We start from the raw sequence: 17,097 nt of genomic DNA on the forward strand, positions 1-17,097 counted from the left end.
ACACACACACACACACACACACACACACACACACTGGAGCCTCCATCATCCCTCCTCCAACGCGAAGAAGTCCGATTGTTCTCTGAGATGTTGTGAGAAACATAGGAAAAAATGACAAGAGAAATTCATATGAACAGGAAAGAGAAGAAACAGGACGAAAAGAAACAGACGCAAGCGGAAGGAAATAAAGAAACTGACCCAGACGGGTGAAAGTAGAGAGAAATACAGAGACGGAAGGAAATGAACAGACAGACAAACCCAGCGGTGGAATCACGTACGGCTGCAGCGCAATGAGTAGCTCCCGAGGGGGACTAGAAGTGTATTTACGTACCTGTCCACGGCGCAGAGGAAGGAAAGGTGAAAGAACAGGAGGAGAATCCAAGTACATAACTTCGGATCCTCCTCTCTCCTCAAGGACAAACGAGAGATGTCACAAAAGACTAAGAACTGCTCATTGGCTCGACACACCTGTTAAAAGAAGACAGGTCGCGGCGCCTCGCCCTTCTTCGGTAGCCTTACGGACTAGGAACTCGACTCACTCAGAGGATTTATAAAGGCAGACGAGAAATGTGTTTGAAGTGACGGTGACGTTTTGCAGGGCTGTATGTATGTGTGTGTGTGTGTGTGTGTGTGTGTGTGTGTGTGTGTGTGTGTGTGTGTGTGTGTGTGTGTGTGTGTGTGTGTGTGTGTGTCTGTGTCAGGATTATATTGGTCGTATTTTTCCTGGGCAATTCAACAACACCGAGGTTTACGTGTGTTTTCATTAAGTTTATCGCTGTTGAGGAGAAAGCAAAACAAACAGTCGCGTTCCGCTGGCGCCTGAGTGAGTGAGTGAGTGAGAGGGGGCGGGAGGGAGAAAAAGGCGAGAGGAATAGGAGTCCTAAGAGACAAAGGAGGTGGCGGCGGCGACAAGGGAACGCTCCTAACAAAGGTAGGTAACAAGAAACAGAAAAAAGTAGACAGAACTTAAAATATGAGAGAAATTAAGTGTTGCATGTGTGTCTGTGGAGAAAGGATGTAGGGACGGGAGGAAAGGAAAGAGGGAAGAAGCGACGGGGCTAGGAAGTGAAGACTTAGGGAGCAAAATGTAAGCTAGAAAAACTAGAAAAATTAGAAAAAGTAGGAAAAGTCAAGGCGACTGTTGAATTTATACTTGACGCCTCATAATAACAGGGGCAAGACAGTGCCAGAACACACGCGGCCGAGGTATAACACCGGGAGAGGCGGTGAGGCCTGTGTGGAACTCTAAGACAGACTACTCAGAGTTCTGAAATATCACTAAAAGGAAACCAAATAATCTAACCAAGAGTACTAGAATCAATATATCAAACAAGGATCTGCGTAGAGTTAGCGAGGAGGGGCAAGGAAGGACGAGGGTGACGGCGCTCACGCCAGGAGGAGGTGTTGTAAGGGAAGGGCGAGGACAAGTGACAGAAGGGGACTGGGACACCAAGACCAACTCACCCTAGCGACATTCAACATGAAAACCCCAAAATGTTCTTCCGTCATCAGCTCAGTCTCCGTCACAGCGCTCAGCAGAAAAAAAAAAGAACAACAATGCGACAGGCTGTGCATTCGCCTGCTTATCCAAGGCCGTATAGCAGCGGCACATAGAACACACTGGAGGGTTGGCGAGGCAACCTTTTATTTCTCTTAAGCGCCAGTAAGCTACATGATACCTTTCGTTCACAAGCATCTGCCAAAACAAAATTTACAAGCAAAACCGACTCCCTCCCTCCTCCCGGCGCGTTATTCATCTATTTATTCTTTTCTCTTTTCTTTTCAGTGTCACGTGCCCAGAGCTGACGAGAGGCGGTGAATGGCTCAGTGCGGCGCTCTGTCAACACTCCCGTTGCCTCTCCACCTGACCAGCGACGCTCTCAGAATTAGGATGAATGAGTGAATGGGTGAAGGTTATTTGGAACCCGGCAAGAGGCGAAGAACGGGAGGCAACGGTAGGGCATCAATTTAACGGATAACAGCGGGAACACAACACGCCGGGACTCGCTGCGTCAGTCTGGCGTGCGAGGAGGTGAGGGAGGCGGTGGAAAAGGGAGGGAACTGAGTGTGTCTTCAATTCACATAAACTACGAAGACACAAAGTTTACAGGTTTCCAAGCCAGCACAGAAAAAAAAAATCTGCTAGAAAACGTTTTCATTTCCAAACGAGTAAGAAAACAAGGGGAAAATTCTTACAAACTAAAAAAAAAGTCTTTTTCGGCAGAGGATACTGAAGAGGAGAAGGAGTAGGAGGAGGAGTAGGACGAGGACGAGGAGGAGGAGGAGGAGAATAGGAGATAGGGGAGGAGGACGAAAAAGGAGGAGGGGAGAGAAGAAAAGGCGGCAGGGCAGGAGGGGTAGGAAAAGAAGGAAGAGGAAGAGGAGGAGGAGGAGGAGGAGGAGGAGGAGGAGGAGGAGGAAGAGACGAAGGTGGAGAAGGAGAGAGATTTCTTTCAATCTTCACTTGTGACTTCGTTCATTAGGCATTAAGACGAGCCAACACGAGCAGCCTGCCTCTTACTCCCTCAAACGGCCACCACTCCTCCTGCACTCCATTAGCACCTCCCCCCTCCCCCTTGTCTCTCTCTCCTTCTCCTGGCTCACCTGAGAGGCGCTCAATTAGAGAGCACCTGCAACCTCGACACGTGGAAAATGAACGCTGAAAGAGGAGGAAAAGGAGGAGGAGGAGGAGGAGGAGGAGGAGGAGGAGGAGGAGGAGGAGGAGAGGAGGAGGAGGAGGAGGAGGAGGAGGAGGAGGATGGCAACGCTTATACGTCCAGAAATAAGAAAAAAATGTTCGTCACTCTTCTATATTTCTCATTTTTAAAAGGAACACCTCAGTCACACCTCGCAGATGGGTCAGGTGTGTGTGTGTGTGTGTGTGTGTGTGTGTGTGTGTGTGTGTGTGTGTGTGTGTGGGGTGCCTACATGACACCAACACTCAGGTAACGGAGTGACTAAGAATGAATTACCTGTGGTTGTTGTTGTTGTTGCTGTTGTTGTTATTGTTATTGTTGTTTAATATAATTTTCGGTACACAATATACTGTTGTCTTTATATTAAGAGGACTAAAGGATTCTGAAAGTGTGAAACCTTAGCTTACTTTGTGGTGGGAGAAGTATGAGTGAAAGTAATAGTAGTCGTAGTAGTAGTAGTAGTAGTAGTAGTAGTAGTAGTAGTGAATAGTAGTACAAGCAACAGATATACTAGTAGTAGTAGTAGTAGTAGTAGTAGTAGTAGTAGTAGTAGCATGAAATTCACTCTTCTAGGTAGCATACATGCGCGCAAACGCACGCACGCACGCATACATGGCACACCACTCATATCCGCACTGAAACACATACACACACACATGCACTTGTTCGTTCACACACCAGCGCGCGCATACATATATATGTACACACAAAGACATACACTCACACACATATACACACACACACACACACACACACACACACACACATACGCGCACACAAACACACACAGACCATCACAACAACAACAGTAACAACAAAACTCCCGCACTCACTCCACAGTAGCACATCAGTACAGTTAGAGAAATTAACCACTAGAGTACACTATGAGTAAGTCCAATATGAACAGCGCAAGACAAAAGAGAAGCAGAGAAGCAACTACTTCAACATTCCGCTAAGCCAGCACGCTGAAAAAAGGTAGAAATAATAATGATAATAATAATAATAATAATAATGATAATAATAATAATAATAATAATAATAATAATAATAATGATAATAATAATAATGATAATAATAATCATAATAACAATAGTAATAACAATAACAATAATAATGATAATGATAATAATAATAATTATAATAATAATAATAATAATAATAATAATAAAATAATAATAATAATAATAATCATAATAATAATAATAATAATAATAATAATAATAATAATAGTAATAATCACAAAGACTCACAGGAGTTCTAGGGTTTAATACTGCTCACAAGGGGAACAATTAGAAAAAAAATGACAGGAAAAATGTTTAAAATCAAAGTTACTTCACAAAAAGCTGTTTTACGACACCAACACCAGACACGCCCCTCAAAAATAGCGTCCAGGGGCCACGGGACTCGGCAAGTCATCTAGTCTACGCTACTAAATCTATGGTTAAGTTTTCACCAAGCAGAAAGGCCTTCTACTTCACAGGCAAAAGGAAGGTGGGGAGGGTGCCAGAAATAGCAGGAAAAAAAGCTATAAAAAGGGGGGCGGGGAAAGAGGGGGAAAAGTCTGATAAACGCATGAACAAAAATAATAATCTCCTGCCAAGGAAGGGAGATTAGAGAAAAAAACAACAACAACAACAAAAACAAAGTAAAAAATAACAACGTAAAAAAGTAAGGAAAAAAGTTTATAAAGAGTGAAACTGGTAACAAGATAATTTGTTGCTTTTGTTTGGTAAAAAAAAATCGTGGTTGTTCTCCAATTCTGTCTCACTGTTGTTGTGATCAGAAAAAAAAAATACAGGAGATTACAAGAAAAGGGTTGGCCAGACCGAGGCTTTGGCGGTAGTCTTCCGGCACCAGATTGTGTCAATGTTGGACTGGTCGTTTTCGTAGTGGGGGGGATAGGGGGCGGTGAGCCACCAGTGGGAGCGGAGGCTGGGTGTCCGCTGGGATGAGGGAGTGGGGGGGAGAGGGGGAGGGATGAAGGGGATGAAGGATGGGGGAAGGAGGGCCAGATGGCGGCTCTGGCACTTGAGGCGTTAAAACAAGAACCCTTCGAAGCAGGCGGGAAGTGAAGCAACGGGAGATTTACTTCGCCTTGATACTCTAAAGTGACAGATTCAGTCTGCTTCCCGGCCAGACTGAGCAACACGCGATGTGCACATGGGAACGCGAGAGGCTGTCTGTGGCTGTGGGTGCACATACGGTGGTGGTTGTGGTGGTGGTGGTAGTGGAGGTGGTGGAGGTGGAGGTGGAGGTGGAGGTGGAGGTGGTGGTGGTGGTGACGCGGTGCACACACAAGTGACAAGTAAATACAGAGGTTCATTTAAACACACTTTGCTTTAGCGCCCACCACCAAACCCCTGCGACCGAGGGCGGGTCAGGACAGGGGCGGGGCGCGGGCGGAACGGGGAGGGAAGGAGCGGAAGGGGATGCGAGAAAAAGGGGGTGTCGGTAACCTGTTTACCTTTACATTTATATTATATACAATAATATTGGTCCTCTGATAACAACGAGACCCGACACTCTTTCCCCACTGCGACTTTTCCTCCGGGTTTTCTATCGAGGCAAATTAGGAAACGTGTCGGGAGGTCAGGGTAAGGAGGAGACGTGGAGGGAGGAAGGGAAGTGAGGTGAGGATTCCGTGGCTCTATTCAGTGGGCTGGGAATGGGAACGGGAGGGGGGAGAGGGGAATAATAAGGGGGTATTTTTGCCCCCTCCCCTGCCCTTCCCTGAAACCCCACGCCTCGGCCCCGGCGGACACCACTGGGGGGACAGACACACTTAGATCGGTTTTCCCGTGAGAGCATCCAAATGTGTGGCCCGAGTTGGAATGCGTTAAGAGGAGGTTATCTTGGTCCGCTGCACCACAACACAACACCCAGGGAGGGGAGGGCATGCTGGGCCTCCCCTCCCTGCCTCAGCCTTACTCTTATCATCATAATCATCATCATCATGACTGTTGTATTGCATCTCAGCGGCCTTCCATTGCTAGTGTTGCTTTGTGTTGCAGCTCATATAATATATAGTTTGTTACTTCAGTCAAGACGTACACATATGCAAAAAGAAAAAAGTTCATATCTTCATATTCAATATTAAATCTCTCTCTATATATATCATTCATGCTGGCAGTGCAGTGCTGTTCTGGAACTAAAGAAGATAACCAAAAATGAAAACGAGTAAAGAAAAAAAATATATACATATGTACATGCATATACAAGGAAAAAGGAAAACGCGTTTTTCGTTCATGAATATAGAGAAAGTTTGGGGGAAAATAATGATTCATCTATCAATGACAACTAGAAGCATTCTCGTCCCTGGGGTCTACGACGCTCAGTATGAATAATAACAATAACAGTAATGATAATAATGGTAACAATAATAAGAGATAAACGCTGCTGTTTGCGAGCTGCCGCACGGCACCACACTATTTAGCGCAGCAGCATTAGCACGTAACCGCATGCTTCAAGAAACACATATGACATCTTGAGAGCCATGGTAGTGTGTTAACAGTCTACTATGAGAGCGAGAGGACTGCACCATGCCTTGGAGGGGGGAGAGTTGGCAAAGAGACACGCGTACCTCTAGTGTAACCTCACGTGTTCCTCTCAGTGACACGGGAATTATCTACACTAGGGTAAGACATTCATGTATACACACTAATGCTGGTGGTCTACACTAGTTTGCTAAGTCCGGCACAAGAGACCCAAGTGGAGTAAGGCGGGCCATCCCAGTTAGGGGGTGACGGGGGGAACAAAATAGGATTCAAAGCTTTCAAAATTATATGCTTTTGTATTAATTTTTTTTTTTTTTTTGAAAAGGGAGGAAAGGCAAGGGCGGGCGGGTGAGGGTCTGTGAGCGTCTGGCGGGATGACTGAAGAAAGACATCTCTTCCCTCACTCCTCACACCTCCGCGCCGCCTCCCACCTGACGGCGCTGCACAGACCGGGCAAAATCCTTCTATCGGATCCAGGATGAGGAATGCCGACAGTACCGGGAAAGTTTTCGTACTCAGGGGCGTCAGGGTGACACAGTGTCTGGGTGGGCGGGGCTGCAGGGGTGCCAATGAGTGTACCGTGATGCAAGAGGACCAGCTCGAGGCGTCCTACAGATGAAATGATTTCACACTTAGGGATATCAGATTGCCTTATACTGCCTTCCTGACGCAGCGTGAGTGTGGCTGAATAAAGTAATGAGGGAGGGATTGGAGGAATGCCAATAAATACTCCGTCTCGTGCAGGGTGCGCTAAGAGGACCAGCTCCAGCTTTCGTCTTCAGACAAAAACTAGACCTCGTCGCCTCGTCAGGATTGAGGAGTCCCAGCGGGCAGAGGGTGCGGGCGGGAAGGATCGCTACCGCCCAAGCCTCGCCACCCGCCCTCCGCAAAACCCTCCTGCCGCTGACTGGGCAAAAAACTTCAGGTGTCCGCAAAAAATGATCGTGTCCACAGTGCTGGTGTTTGCGAGTGTGAGGATGTCTGAGGACGCAGCTTAATGATAAGAGGTGCGGGACCCTGGCTGAGGGACTTCAGGACTTCGGGTCAAGGAACATCTAACACTAACTACTATTTTGCTATATAAAAAAGAGATTCTTTGAAACTGGGCCATCTAATATAAAAAAAAAATTTTGTTAAAAAACTGCTTAGTAGCGGTGTAGGACCTAACACGGAAAGGTTAATATTTCGCTAGCATTATGATGTTAATGGAGGGATTGCCCGGATAGGCCAATTGAATCTCAGACGCCTGCAGGGATGCGTTCTGATCAGTCGTAAGATATCTGGCGTCCTCTGGGCGTCATGAATGAACTGCATGTGTGTGTGTGTGTGTGTGTGTGTGTGTGTGTGTGTGTGTGTGTGTGTGTGTGTGTGTGTGTGTGTGTGTGTGTGTGTGTGTGTGTGTGTGTCAGTCAGTGTGCGTGCGAAGAACGCCTTAGGGGCGAGAGTGAACTATTAGGACAAGAATCTATCCTACGAGCAAAAGAACGACATCCCAACGAACAGCCATCGCAGACTAGTGGCGGCCGAGCGGGGCCCGGCGGCGAGCGACGGGTGGAGCGGTGCAGCCCAACCCGCCGCCAGCCTGGCCCGCAGCCCGGCCGAGTGTTACTGTGTTAATCCTGGCAGACTACTGTGTATACTGGCTAGGTCATGTTATGTTGATGACTGGCAGTAGTACCTGTAGTCTTCCACATTGTTCTTAGCCGCTATGGGATCGGACACTCGATAGTAAACCACAGCTTCCACAGATATCGTCACAGAATCTCTGGTTAGAATCTGCGGGCGAGTGACAAGTCATTGGATAAACCCTGTCTATACAAAACACTAAAGGTTCTATCGTGGGAGGGAGGGCAACAAGAAGAGGGAAGGCTTAGCGATAATCTCTCTACAGGCTCTACTGGAAGGACATTATGTGCAGGTAATAGTACATTAATGAACACTTAATTCCTGAACCATCGAGGCGTTACTATCTTGAAGGGTGGTGGTGGTAGTGAAGATGGCGGTAGTAGTGGTGGTGGAAGTGGTGGTGGTGGTGGTGGTGGTTGCGGTGGTGGTGGTGAGTGGTGGTGGTGGTATTATGAACCAATTTTGTCTCATTTTGTTTCTCGGTCTCGTGCCAGATGTTGCCTCGTCAGCTGTGGTCTGCAATCAACCTAACCCAACGCCGGCGAGTGAAAAAGTGGCTGCAGGGACTGAAGCACACGTGACACTCCACACCTCTTTCGTGGCGCGTGAGAAGAAAGCTTTGAAACCTATTTCTTCTCCCTCTGTCGGCCATTTCTTCGTCCTTAATGACATGCACAGAGGATACACTAGCCTAGAAGCTCCTCTCTTAACAAGCTTGGGTCTCCTCAGTACCAAAGATCAAATACCTCTCTTTCTCTCTATCTCTTTCTCTCTCTTACTCGCTCTCATTCTCTCTGTCTCGATCTCTCTTTCTCTCTCTCTTTCTCTCTTTCTCTTTCTCTCTTCTGCTGGATCAGCGTTACCTCTATTTGCGTTAAAACTAAGGTGATATCAAGACTTTTCTTATTTACAAGGGGATTTCTCAAGCGAATCAAAAACTGTGCAGAGTAGCAAGCGGTGTCCCAAGCCGAGACTCGTGCCTAGGTAGTGCGTGAGGTGATGTGAACTGAGAACGGTACGGGATGAGAGGGTGTGAGGAAGGAGGCGAGGGAGGCGAGGGAGGGGAGTAGAGGGAGCAGGGGTGGGATGTCGCCATCATAGTAATCATTCGTAATGGTCTTGCTTCACGAGACGAGGGTGTGGCAGAAATGTTTTTATGATCGTTAGTGTTTCAGGAAAGTTTGGCAGTAGCTGACCACAGTTTTCATCGTTCTGTGGTTTGTTGGAAGCGAAGTTTTGTTGATTCCACTCTGTAAGGGTGAAGGGAAATATAGTTGCTTCCCTGTCTCTCAGCATCTCCATGTCTGTGTTATGTTGATTTATTCCCTTAAAACTGACTCAGAACATTAGATTTCAATTCAAACTTTTTTCTAGATGGACCGTGATTTACCAACTTGAAGATGAAAATGAAAACATGAGTCTTTACTTTTCTTTTCGAACTGAGATGTAAATTTCAAGTGTCCTCAGCTGAGCTGCCGATAAGCGGATTTTTGTGGCGTTACGAGCACGACTGAATCTCACGTCGCCTTGCTCCCAAGACTAAACGAGTGAGCGATAGGAGACAACATTTTGGGGCTCAAAGGTAACTATGCTTTGCTTTCATCACTGCACTCATTTTCTCCTCTTGGGTCTGTGCTTCACGCCAGTGGTGGAGTTCTGTGGCATCGCGATGGCCAGGTATTGCCCTACACTGCGAGGTTGAGGAATGACAGTTCGTGTGCGGTTATAATCGATCCGGACTCCAGCCTGTGGCCGCAGAGTCAGTCAGCAGTCGCTCGTCACTCCATCATGGCAGCGCACGCCTTCATCTGACCACAGATGTTTTCCCCCCCTCCCCCTTGTTCCTGAGCGAAATCTAATGGAGTCCCCACGTTAATTATTCCCCAGTTTCGTTCCCGAGTTCTAATATTATACTCGCTGTGCGTAATAACCACAACCGCGAACTTCACCTCGCCTCGGCATGAAAATAGTCCACATTCCCGCACGTCACAAACTCCCCATGACGTGGCCCTCGTGAGATGCGGCAGTGTATCAGAACTAGCAGGCACACCCTCGCCCGCGCCACTCCTCCTGCCATGAACAACTCCCAGGTGAAGTGAGGGCAGGAACGCCACCTATCCTAATCTAGCCTTGCACCGCTGCCCCACAAGACTCCGTAATTAACGTGCATTATTAAAGCAGCGAGTGTCCGTCCCCCTGCCTTGCTTGACGTCACCGCGCTTGCTGCGGGCTCCTCCAGGCACACTCACAAGATCCTGCCATCCCCGGCAAGGCAGACTCCTCTCTATTTAGCACACTGGAGAATTTTACTTATGAAAATACGACATTATCTCTTATCTACTTTTCGTTCTCAAGTTTGGTCTTTAGTGAATGGATCGCGAAGTTAGGTGAAGATCACGTCATAATTACGCGCTGCTTTATTTCTGTGGTGTAACTGGCCTTAGAATCACCATTAGCTTTTTTCATAAGGTTTGTTTATTTTAGGCTGACGCGAGGAAGATGCTCTTACCGCGGGGATAAAGGACGAAGAAGTCGAAAGGGGTTGGACGAAAAGGAAAGGGAGGAGTGAGGGGGTGGGGATGCTTAAACTTTCTGGATGACTCTGTTGTGGAGATGATGGAGGCAGGGTTATCGCGGTGGCTGGAGGGGGGAGGGCACCAGGCTGTCAGAAACACCAGCTCAGCCTCTCAAATCGAGCGTGCCAGTGGAAGAGAAGGCGGGTGGATGGAGTTTGGAGATTCTTAGTCCTTCCATCCACCTCCCCGCTTGGAGCACGCGGGAACGGCATCTTGGCGGCTCATCAGCAGGACAGTGTGGTGGTTTTTTCAAATCTCCGAGTCTTTTAGGGATGAATTTTTCCTTTTTCTGTATTGTGTTGTAGTTATTGAGTTTGTCTGGATCTGATTGGGCGGCGCCGCGAGGGATGGGTTGAGGAGGGAAGGAGAGATGGGAAGGAGGAGGGAGGGTTACCTGAGACAGCCACGTCAGGTGGAGGAAGCTTTTGGAAGGGTGGGAAGTGAGGCAGCTTGGGCCCCGGTGCCTAGCTCGCAGAATAAAACAAAAAATAAAGTTGAGAAAAGGACGAAAATATGAAAAAAATAAAAAAAGCTTTCTGTGCAGAAAGGTGGAAAGAGACTAGAACAGCCGTGGGCGAAAGGAAACAGATAAATATAAATTAATAGTCTAATGATGAAGAGGACGGGAAGTAATGGAGGTGGAGGAGGAGACGGTGGAGGAGGAGGAGGAGGAGGAGGAGGAGGAGGAGGAGGAGGAGGAGGAGGAGGAGGAGGAGGAGGAGGAGGAAGAGGAGGAGGAGTTGTGGTGGTGGTGTGGTGGTGAAGCTCTTTGGCAATACCTGACTGACAACAAACACCTTCAAGTGAAAGAGAAACTTCTTAGAAATAAAGAACAAACACTGGCAAACCCAAAGAAAAAGAAAAGGGATAAAACAATTATTCTTTATATCATAAGTAACAGACAAATGTTGATGGGAATGATGGTAGTATTAGTAACAGTGATAAAAACAATAATAGTAGGAGAATTAGTAGTAGTGGTAGTAGTAGTAGTAGTAGTAGTAGTAGTAATAGTAGTAGTAGTAGTAGTAGTAGTAGTAGTAGTAGTAGTAGTAGTAGTAGTAGTAGTAGTAGTAGTAGTAGTAGTAGTAGTAGTAGTAGTAGTAGTAGTAGTAGTAGTAGTAGTAGTAGTAGTAGTAGCTGTGGTTGTAGTATCATAAGGTTTTAATAACTGCGGTCACTGTCCAACAGACGACCAGACACATCAGCCAGACAGGGGCCCAAGAACTTCTCCTTGAAGTACACCTGTAATCCTCCACGTTGGTTTCAGCAGCGGTGGCGTCTCGCACACGCATGTAGATCACCGCCTCCACCGACACGGGCACCGAGTCCAGCGACAGTATCTTGGTGAGTGAGTGAGGGAGGCGTTACTGAGGGGCCCCGTCACTCCCAGACCACCTCACTTTTCCTACCTGCTCCCCTTCCCTTCTCTCCTCCCTCCTAACAATTCTCTCTGGGCAGCTCACCTTTCTTCTGTAACTATCCTCTTCCTCTACAGAGCATCAGTAGCTGACAGTTGCATCTAAGACATTATGCATCAAATGAGGTTGCAGCTTCCTCATTAACTCTTCCAATGCTTACAAAGCTCCAAGATCAAACTATGAACCAATTATCGCCTGAGAAGACCAAACCCTCAAGGCCTACAGCCTCCAATACTCCGGGCAGCGCCGGCACTTCCTCACTGGGTGATGCTTCAGCGGCGTATGGTGGCGCATCTGCACCTTGACCTGCCTCCTGGCCATCCTCCCTCCCTGTCTCCCTTTCTGCTGAGCCACGCGTGGAAATCTGACCTAATCATTTCATATTCCATCACTTTTCACCACCCATGGACCATGCAAGGAATCCCATCCCTAAAGCCTGCCTGGCTGACGCGCGAGCCGGTGACTGGTCGAGGGAAGACGAGGCACCAGTGTGGCCTCCTGCCTGGCATGGCGATGTCTTCCGAGGTGTTGTGTGTCTTCCTTTGCACCGAGGCTGAGATGAGAGACATGCCTACCTCCTTGTCTGCCCTGCGAGAGGCCTCACTACAGACACACTCATGTCAACAAGGCTCACACAAATAAGCTGACTTGGAACCGACCCCTGACAACCTTTCTTCCTACAGCTGATGAAAAATAACTCAAATCATGTTTCTCTATGTCTTAAAAAAAAAAAAAAACTAACAAATAAAACTGGTGGTGATGGTGGTGTAGTAAAGTCTGCCGACCACATACATATATACATCACATACATGGTGAATGTCTAGTGACTTAGGAATAACATTACTAGTAATAGTAATAATTCATACACACACTGAATGTGCACTGGTGGAGCTGGGACGACATGCTGCTCAAAGGATAGTGAAAACATTTATACTTATAAATAAAAAAAAATAAAAGAGGAATTTCGGAGTTCCTGCAGCTGTGTTATTGCTTCCCGGTGAAAGTGGCAGTGGTGATGACGGTGGTGGTGATGACAATGGTGGGGATGGTGGTGGTGATGAGTGGTAGTGGCTGTGCAGCTGTAAGGCGTCTCTGGAACGGCCTAAGCTTCCCTCCCCCAGGCCGCCCCATGGCACACCGACACGCCTACATGGACAACACCAGGACCTCACGACTGTGGGTAGGGCGAGGACAGGCGGGGACAGGCGAAACACAGGACAGGTGTGGTGTTGAGAAACGGAAACAACAGTACAAACAAAGAAGAGAAGGAAAACGAAGTACGGGAAACGAAGGACTGATAAATAACGGTGCTGAGCGTGAGAGGGACCACAGAGGCCGGGCATGCAGGACCGACCAGGCCCACTACACTAGGTCAGGGGGAGGAGGACCCTAGTGTGGGGACGGAGGAGGAGCAGAGGGAGGGAAGTGATTTCCCTCTCTCTCTCTTTCTCTCTTTTATAAGATGTCTCTTTTTTACCACCAGGAGGAAGGGGAAGGAGGACAGTCGCTCGTCTTGTGACTCGCTGCCACGCCCTTGTGCCGGGGCGGCGGCGGGAACGCGACTCCTCCCTTCCCCTGCCCCCAGTGGCGCTGCCAACTGGGGCGGTGAAGTAGGTGGGGGGGAGGGGGGATGGAAGCTCCGCCTCAGTGGGCAGCGCTGTCGTGGGTAGAGTCAAAGGAGAGTAATATTAAAACGGAATTTAGCTCCCGGGCTCGGCGCCCCCGGCTCGGGATTCCTACTGTTAATGGCAGAGAAGCGCGAGGTTTGGCTAATGGGGAGCATCGAGCCCAGGTACGAACTGAAGAAAATCTCTTCTGTGGAAGAACAAGAACTAAAAAGTGTTATGAATAGAGCTGCTCTGGGCGAGGCCGGACACGTGTGGAGGACTATCGTGTGTGTCGCTGGTGATGTCTTGATGTGGAGGTGGTGGTCCACGGCCGCGCGGGACCCGAGTGTGAGTGTCGCCGCCGTGAGGGAACAGAGGCACCTCGCCGAAGTGACGGCCACCAAGTGAGGCACTGTAAGTCCTCGACGGTGTGCCAGGTCCTCTCGCTGGAGGCACTCGGCGAGGTTCAGGGAAGGAATCAAAGAGAATTGCTACTAACTAGCCAGCAAGCTGTTAGGTGAAAAGAGAAGAGCCGAGAGAAGCCCGCCAAACCAGCGGGAAGGAAGAGACCCACCCGCCGTGTGGGTGTAGAGGAAGGAGCGGCTAAGAAACAAAGGAGGAGAGTAGCGGGAGACGCAGCGGAGGAGCACCTGTAATCATCTACGTTGGTCTCAGCATTGGTTGGGTTGCACACTCGCAAGTAGATCACGGCCTCCACAGACACCGGAACTGAATCCAGCGACAGGATCTTGGAGTGTTGAGACTCGCGTTAGAGGAGGGACTGAGTCTGACCCGGCCTGACCTAGGCAGCTTTATGAGGCACACGGGGCCCGGGGAAAGGGGGAACCCAGGGACCCAAAATACAATTTACAGGGCCTCAGGGGAAGGGAGGAATGGGGGAGCAACATTAAGGTCACACACAAATACGAAGGATATAAGTGGGAACCCATGGGTCTTAAAGGGGAAGGGGTATTAAAGGGATTAGCTACACATTGCTTTGGGATGGGACGGAGGGAACAGGACAAGGATCAGGAGGGGGAGGGACTAACACTCACGAGATCACAGGACACACTCTGAATCACAGACACAAGGAGGAGTGGGGTTCTACACTCAGGTTGGTAGTGGAAGAGAAAGTACTACCCTACAGGCTATGAGGCGAGAAGGGGACAGGGGCCTACACTGGGGTGGAGGGAGGAAGAAGGGCACGTCACACTCTACATTCAAACACATCAAACGACAACAAAATTTAAAAAATACACATCAATTAAATATTTGTTTCCACTGGGAATGAAAAAAGTGTTATTATGAGTTCATATGAAAAATATTGATCATCAGATAATTCATTTTTGATAATGTTTGTTGAAAAAATGTGCAAAAAATATCTAAGCAGGAACTATGATTTTACTCTAATGATATGGTGGTTAGTTCTCAAAAATTGAATAAAAAATGAAACTACAAAATATAAATCTTAAAACTACAGCGAGGGAAGGCGAGGGTAGGGTAAGGCTTAGTGGGTGGAGGGATGGGATGGTGGGACGGAACCACGGCGGTGATGGTGGTGCTAGTGGGGTGCAATATAGCCGGTGGTGACGGAGGTGTTGCGGCGGCGGCGTCGTCACCATCACCGTAATGCACTCAAAGGCACAGGGTTTGCAGGAACATTATTCACATTCAACTAAACCATTTCATAAAATCACCTGAAAATGAGCCCCACTTTCAGTATGGGACAGAAACATGTACATATACAAAACCTGTACACATTACTCTCTTTCGCTCTCTTTCTCTCTCTCTCTTACAGGTAGATAATATATATACATTCATATACATCTGAAAAGTGTTTCTCTCTCTGAACACATCAGCAACACAGGAAAGAACAGGTGACACAGGGAAGGAGCAGCTACTCTACGGCTGAGGGGTTTATCGTCACAGGTAACACGGAGCAAGGAACAACTAAGCTACGAGCCTACAGGTTTACTGGCTAGTCTACAGTGGTTTAGGTCATCGACTTGTGGGACAAACATGAACAACACATTGGCGGTGGTGGTGGTGGTGGTGGTGGGTGTGGTCGTGGTGGTGGTGAGGGACGGAGATGACAAGTGAACATCGCGGAAACGTAAACAACGGTGCAGAGCGAGTGTGTGATGTCACGGCATGCATACTCGTACGTTCCGGCCAATGCCATGTTTGCCCAGCGCGGGAGGACCTCGCTCGCCGCCCTCAGGTACGCCTTGTCCCTGTTAGCGGCAGTCCACACTGAGCCTTTGAGTGAGATGTGCAGCCACGCTGAGGCTTGTTAAGCGAAGCAGTTTGTCTGTCCAATAGCGTGGTCATGGAAGCGGCAGACTGAGTGAAGGCAAATAGCCTGTCCATTCTAATAAGGTCTGAGCGTTGGAGTTTGGAGCTTGTGACAGCGTAGTGGTGGCGCCCCTGAGGACGGGCGTGCAAGGGTCCGGCCCGCCCAAGGTCCCTCCCTGACGCACCGTGGGCGGCCAGCCGTCCCCACTGGCCGAAAATTTTTGGGCGAGAGAAAAAGAGGGAAACAACAAAACAACGCAAACAATAGTGAAAGACGAGGAGGTATTAAGGGTTAGAGGATGGAGGAAGGTTGGACGTTGGTCTGGTGTGGACTCGGGTCTGTTGCGGCAAAAAACAGTCCACCCACAGGCAGCGGCACGGTCAAAGAAAGCAACCACGGTGACCAAGTCGAAGTTCGATCCAAGACGCCGATTCGGACGAGGCGCTCAGCATGGCCGCCGCCACTTCCTGAGAGCAACGGCGTGGCCATGTGCAGGTGCTGAGCCTCCATGGTCCTGAAGTCAGCTCTTGCCTGCGAGTCTCCTGTCTAGTAAATTGTGACTTGAGCAACTCATGTGGGAGGAAGCAGACTCGAGAGAGCGAGCCTTCGACTGGTCTGAGGGGGGGGGAGGGAGAGAGCTAGCATGCGAGCCATCCCCAAGGAACCATTCCCATGTCAATAAGTTAAACCAAAATAAAATCACGGCAAGACTAGAACTGAGTTTGAAGAAGGTAATAGTTTACATTCACTAGAACCATGACCATGAAACAATAACAAATAAACTTTGAACTGAACAAGAGCAAGTGACACGCGGACGTGCCTTTCGTAACAACACTGAGGCGTAAGTATTGCATCATCATCATCATGTCATGTCATATCATCATCATCATCATCATAATCAGTGTGAGCGGAAGAAGACTGCTATAAAGGCATGTGGAAGACCTCCCAGATGGCTTGCGATGCATAACAATGACACTAAGGAAGAAGGAACTAAATAGCCAAGGGGGTGTGGAGGGTAGAGCTGGGGTAGTCAATCTCTCTCTCTCTCTCTCTCTCTCTCTCTCTCTCTCTCTCTCTCTCTCTCTCTCTCTCTCTCTCTCTCTCTCTCTCTCTCTCTCTCTCTCTCTCTCTCTCTCTCTCTCTCTCTCTCTCTCTCTCTCTCTGAGGCACTGGCACCTGTAGTCGTCAACGTTGGTCTCGGCGTTGATGGCACTTCTCACCCGCATGTAGACCACGGCGTCTACCGTAACTGAGACGGAATCCAGAGACAGGATCTTTTGAGGGGGGAAGAGCCAATAGTGGGGCGGTCAATACAGGTGTGGGAGGATGGGTGGGAGTGAAGCGTGACCAACTGTGTGTGAACTAAGCGAGCAGGGAAGGGAAT

General features: G+C 48.5%; 1 protein-coding gene across 16 annotated transcripts in view; it reads right to left on the bottom strand.

Annotated features, from left to right (window-relative positions):
- The window catches only part of LOC123512933 (band 7 protein AGAP004871-like), a 395,722-nt gene that overhangs the window by 27,454 nt on the left and 351,171 nt on the right, over positions 1 to 17,097 (bottom strand). For 7 of the 16 annotated variants that reach the window (XM_045269629.1, XM_045269620.1, XM_045269619.1 and 4 more), the window contains one exon: positions 14,068 to 14,165. The exons of 2 other annotated variants lie outside the window; for them this stretch is intronic. In XM_045269629.1, the coding sequence (XP_045125564.1) occupies positions 14,068 to 14,165 (98 nt within the window). Of the gene's footprint in view, positions 1 to 7,868; positions 7,967 to 11,634; positions 11,733 to 14,067; positions 14,166 to 16,889; positions 16,988 to 17,097 lie in introns of all 16 variants that reach the window. 7 more of the 16 variants (XM_045269616.1, XM_045269623.1, XM_045269622.1 and 4 more) reach the window with 3 other exon arrangements.

This window comes from Portunus trituberculatus, chromosome 35 (genome assembly GCF_017591435.1).
Source record: "Portunus trituberculatus isolate SZX2019 chromosome 35, ASM1759143v1, whole genome shotgun sequence".
Classification (NCBI taxonomy): domain Eukaryota; kingdom Metazoa; phylum Arthropoda; class Malacostraca; order Decapoda; family Portunidae; genus Portunus; species Portunus trituberculatus.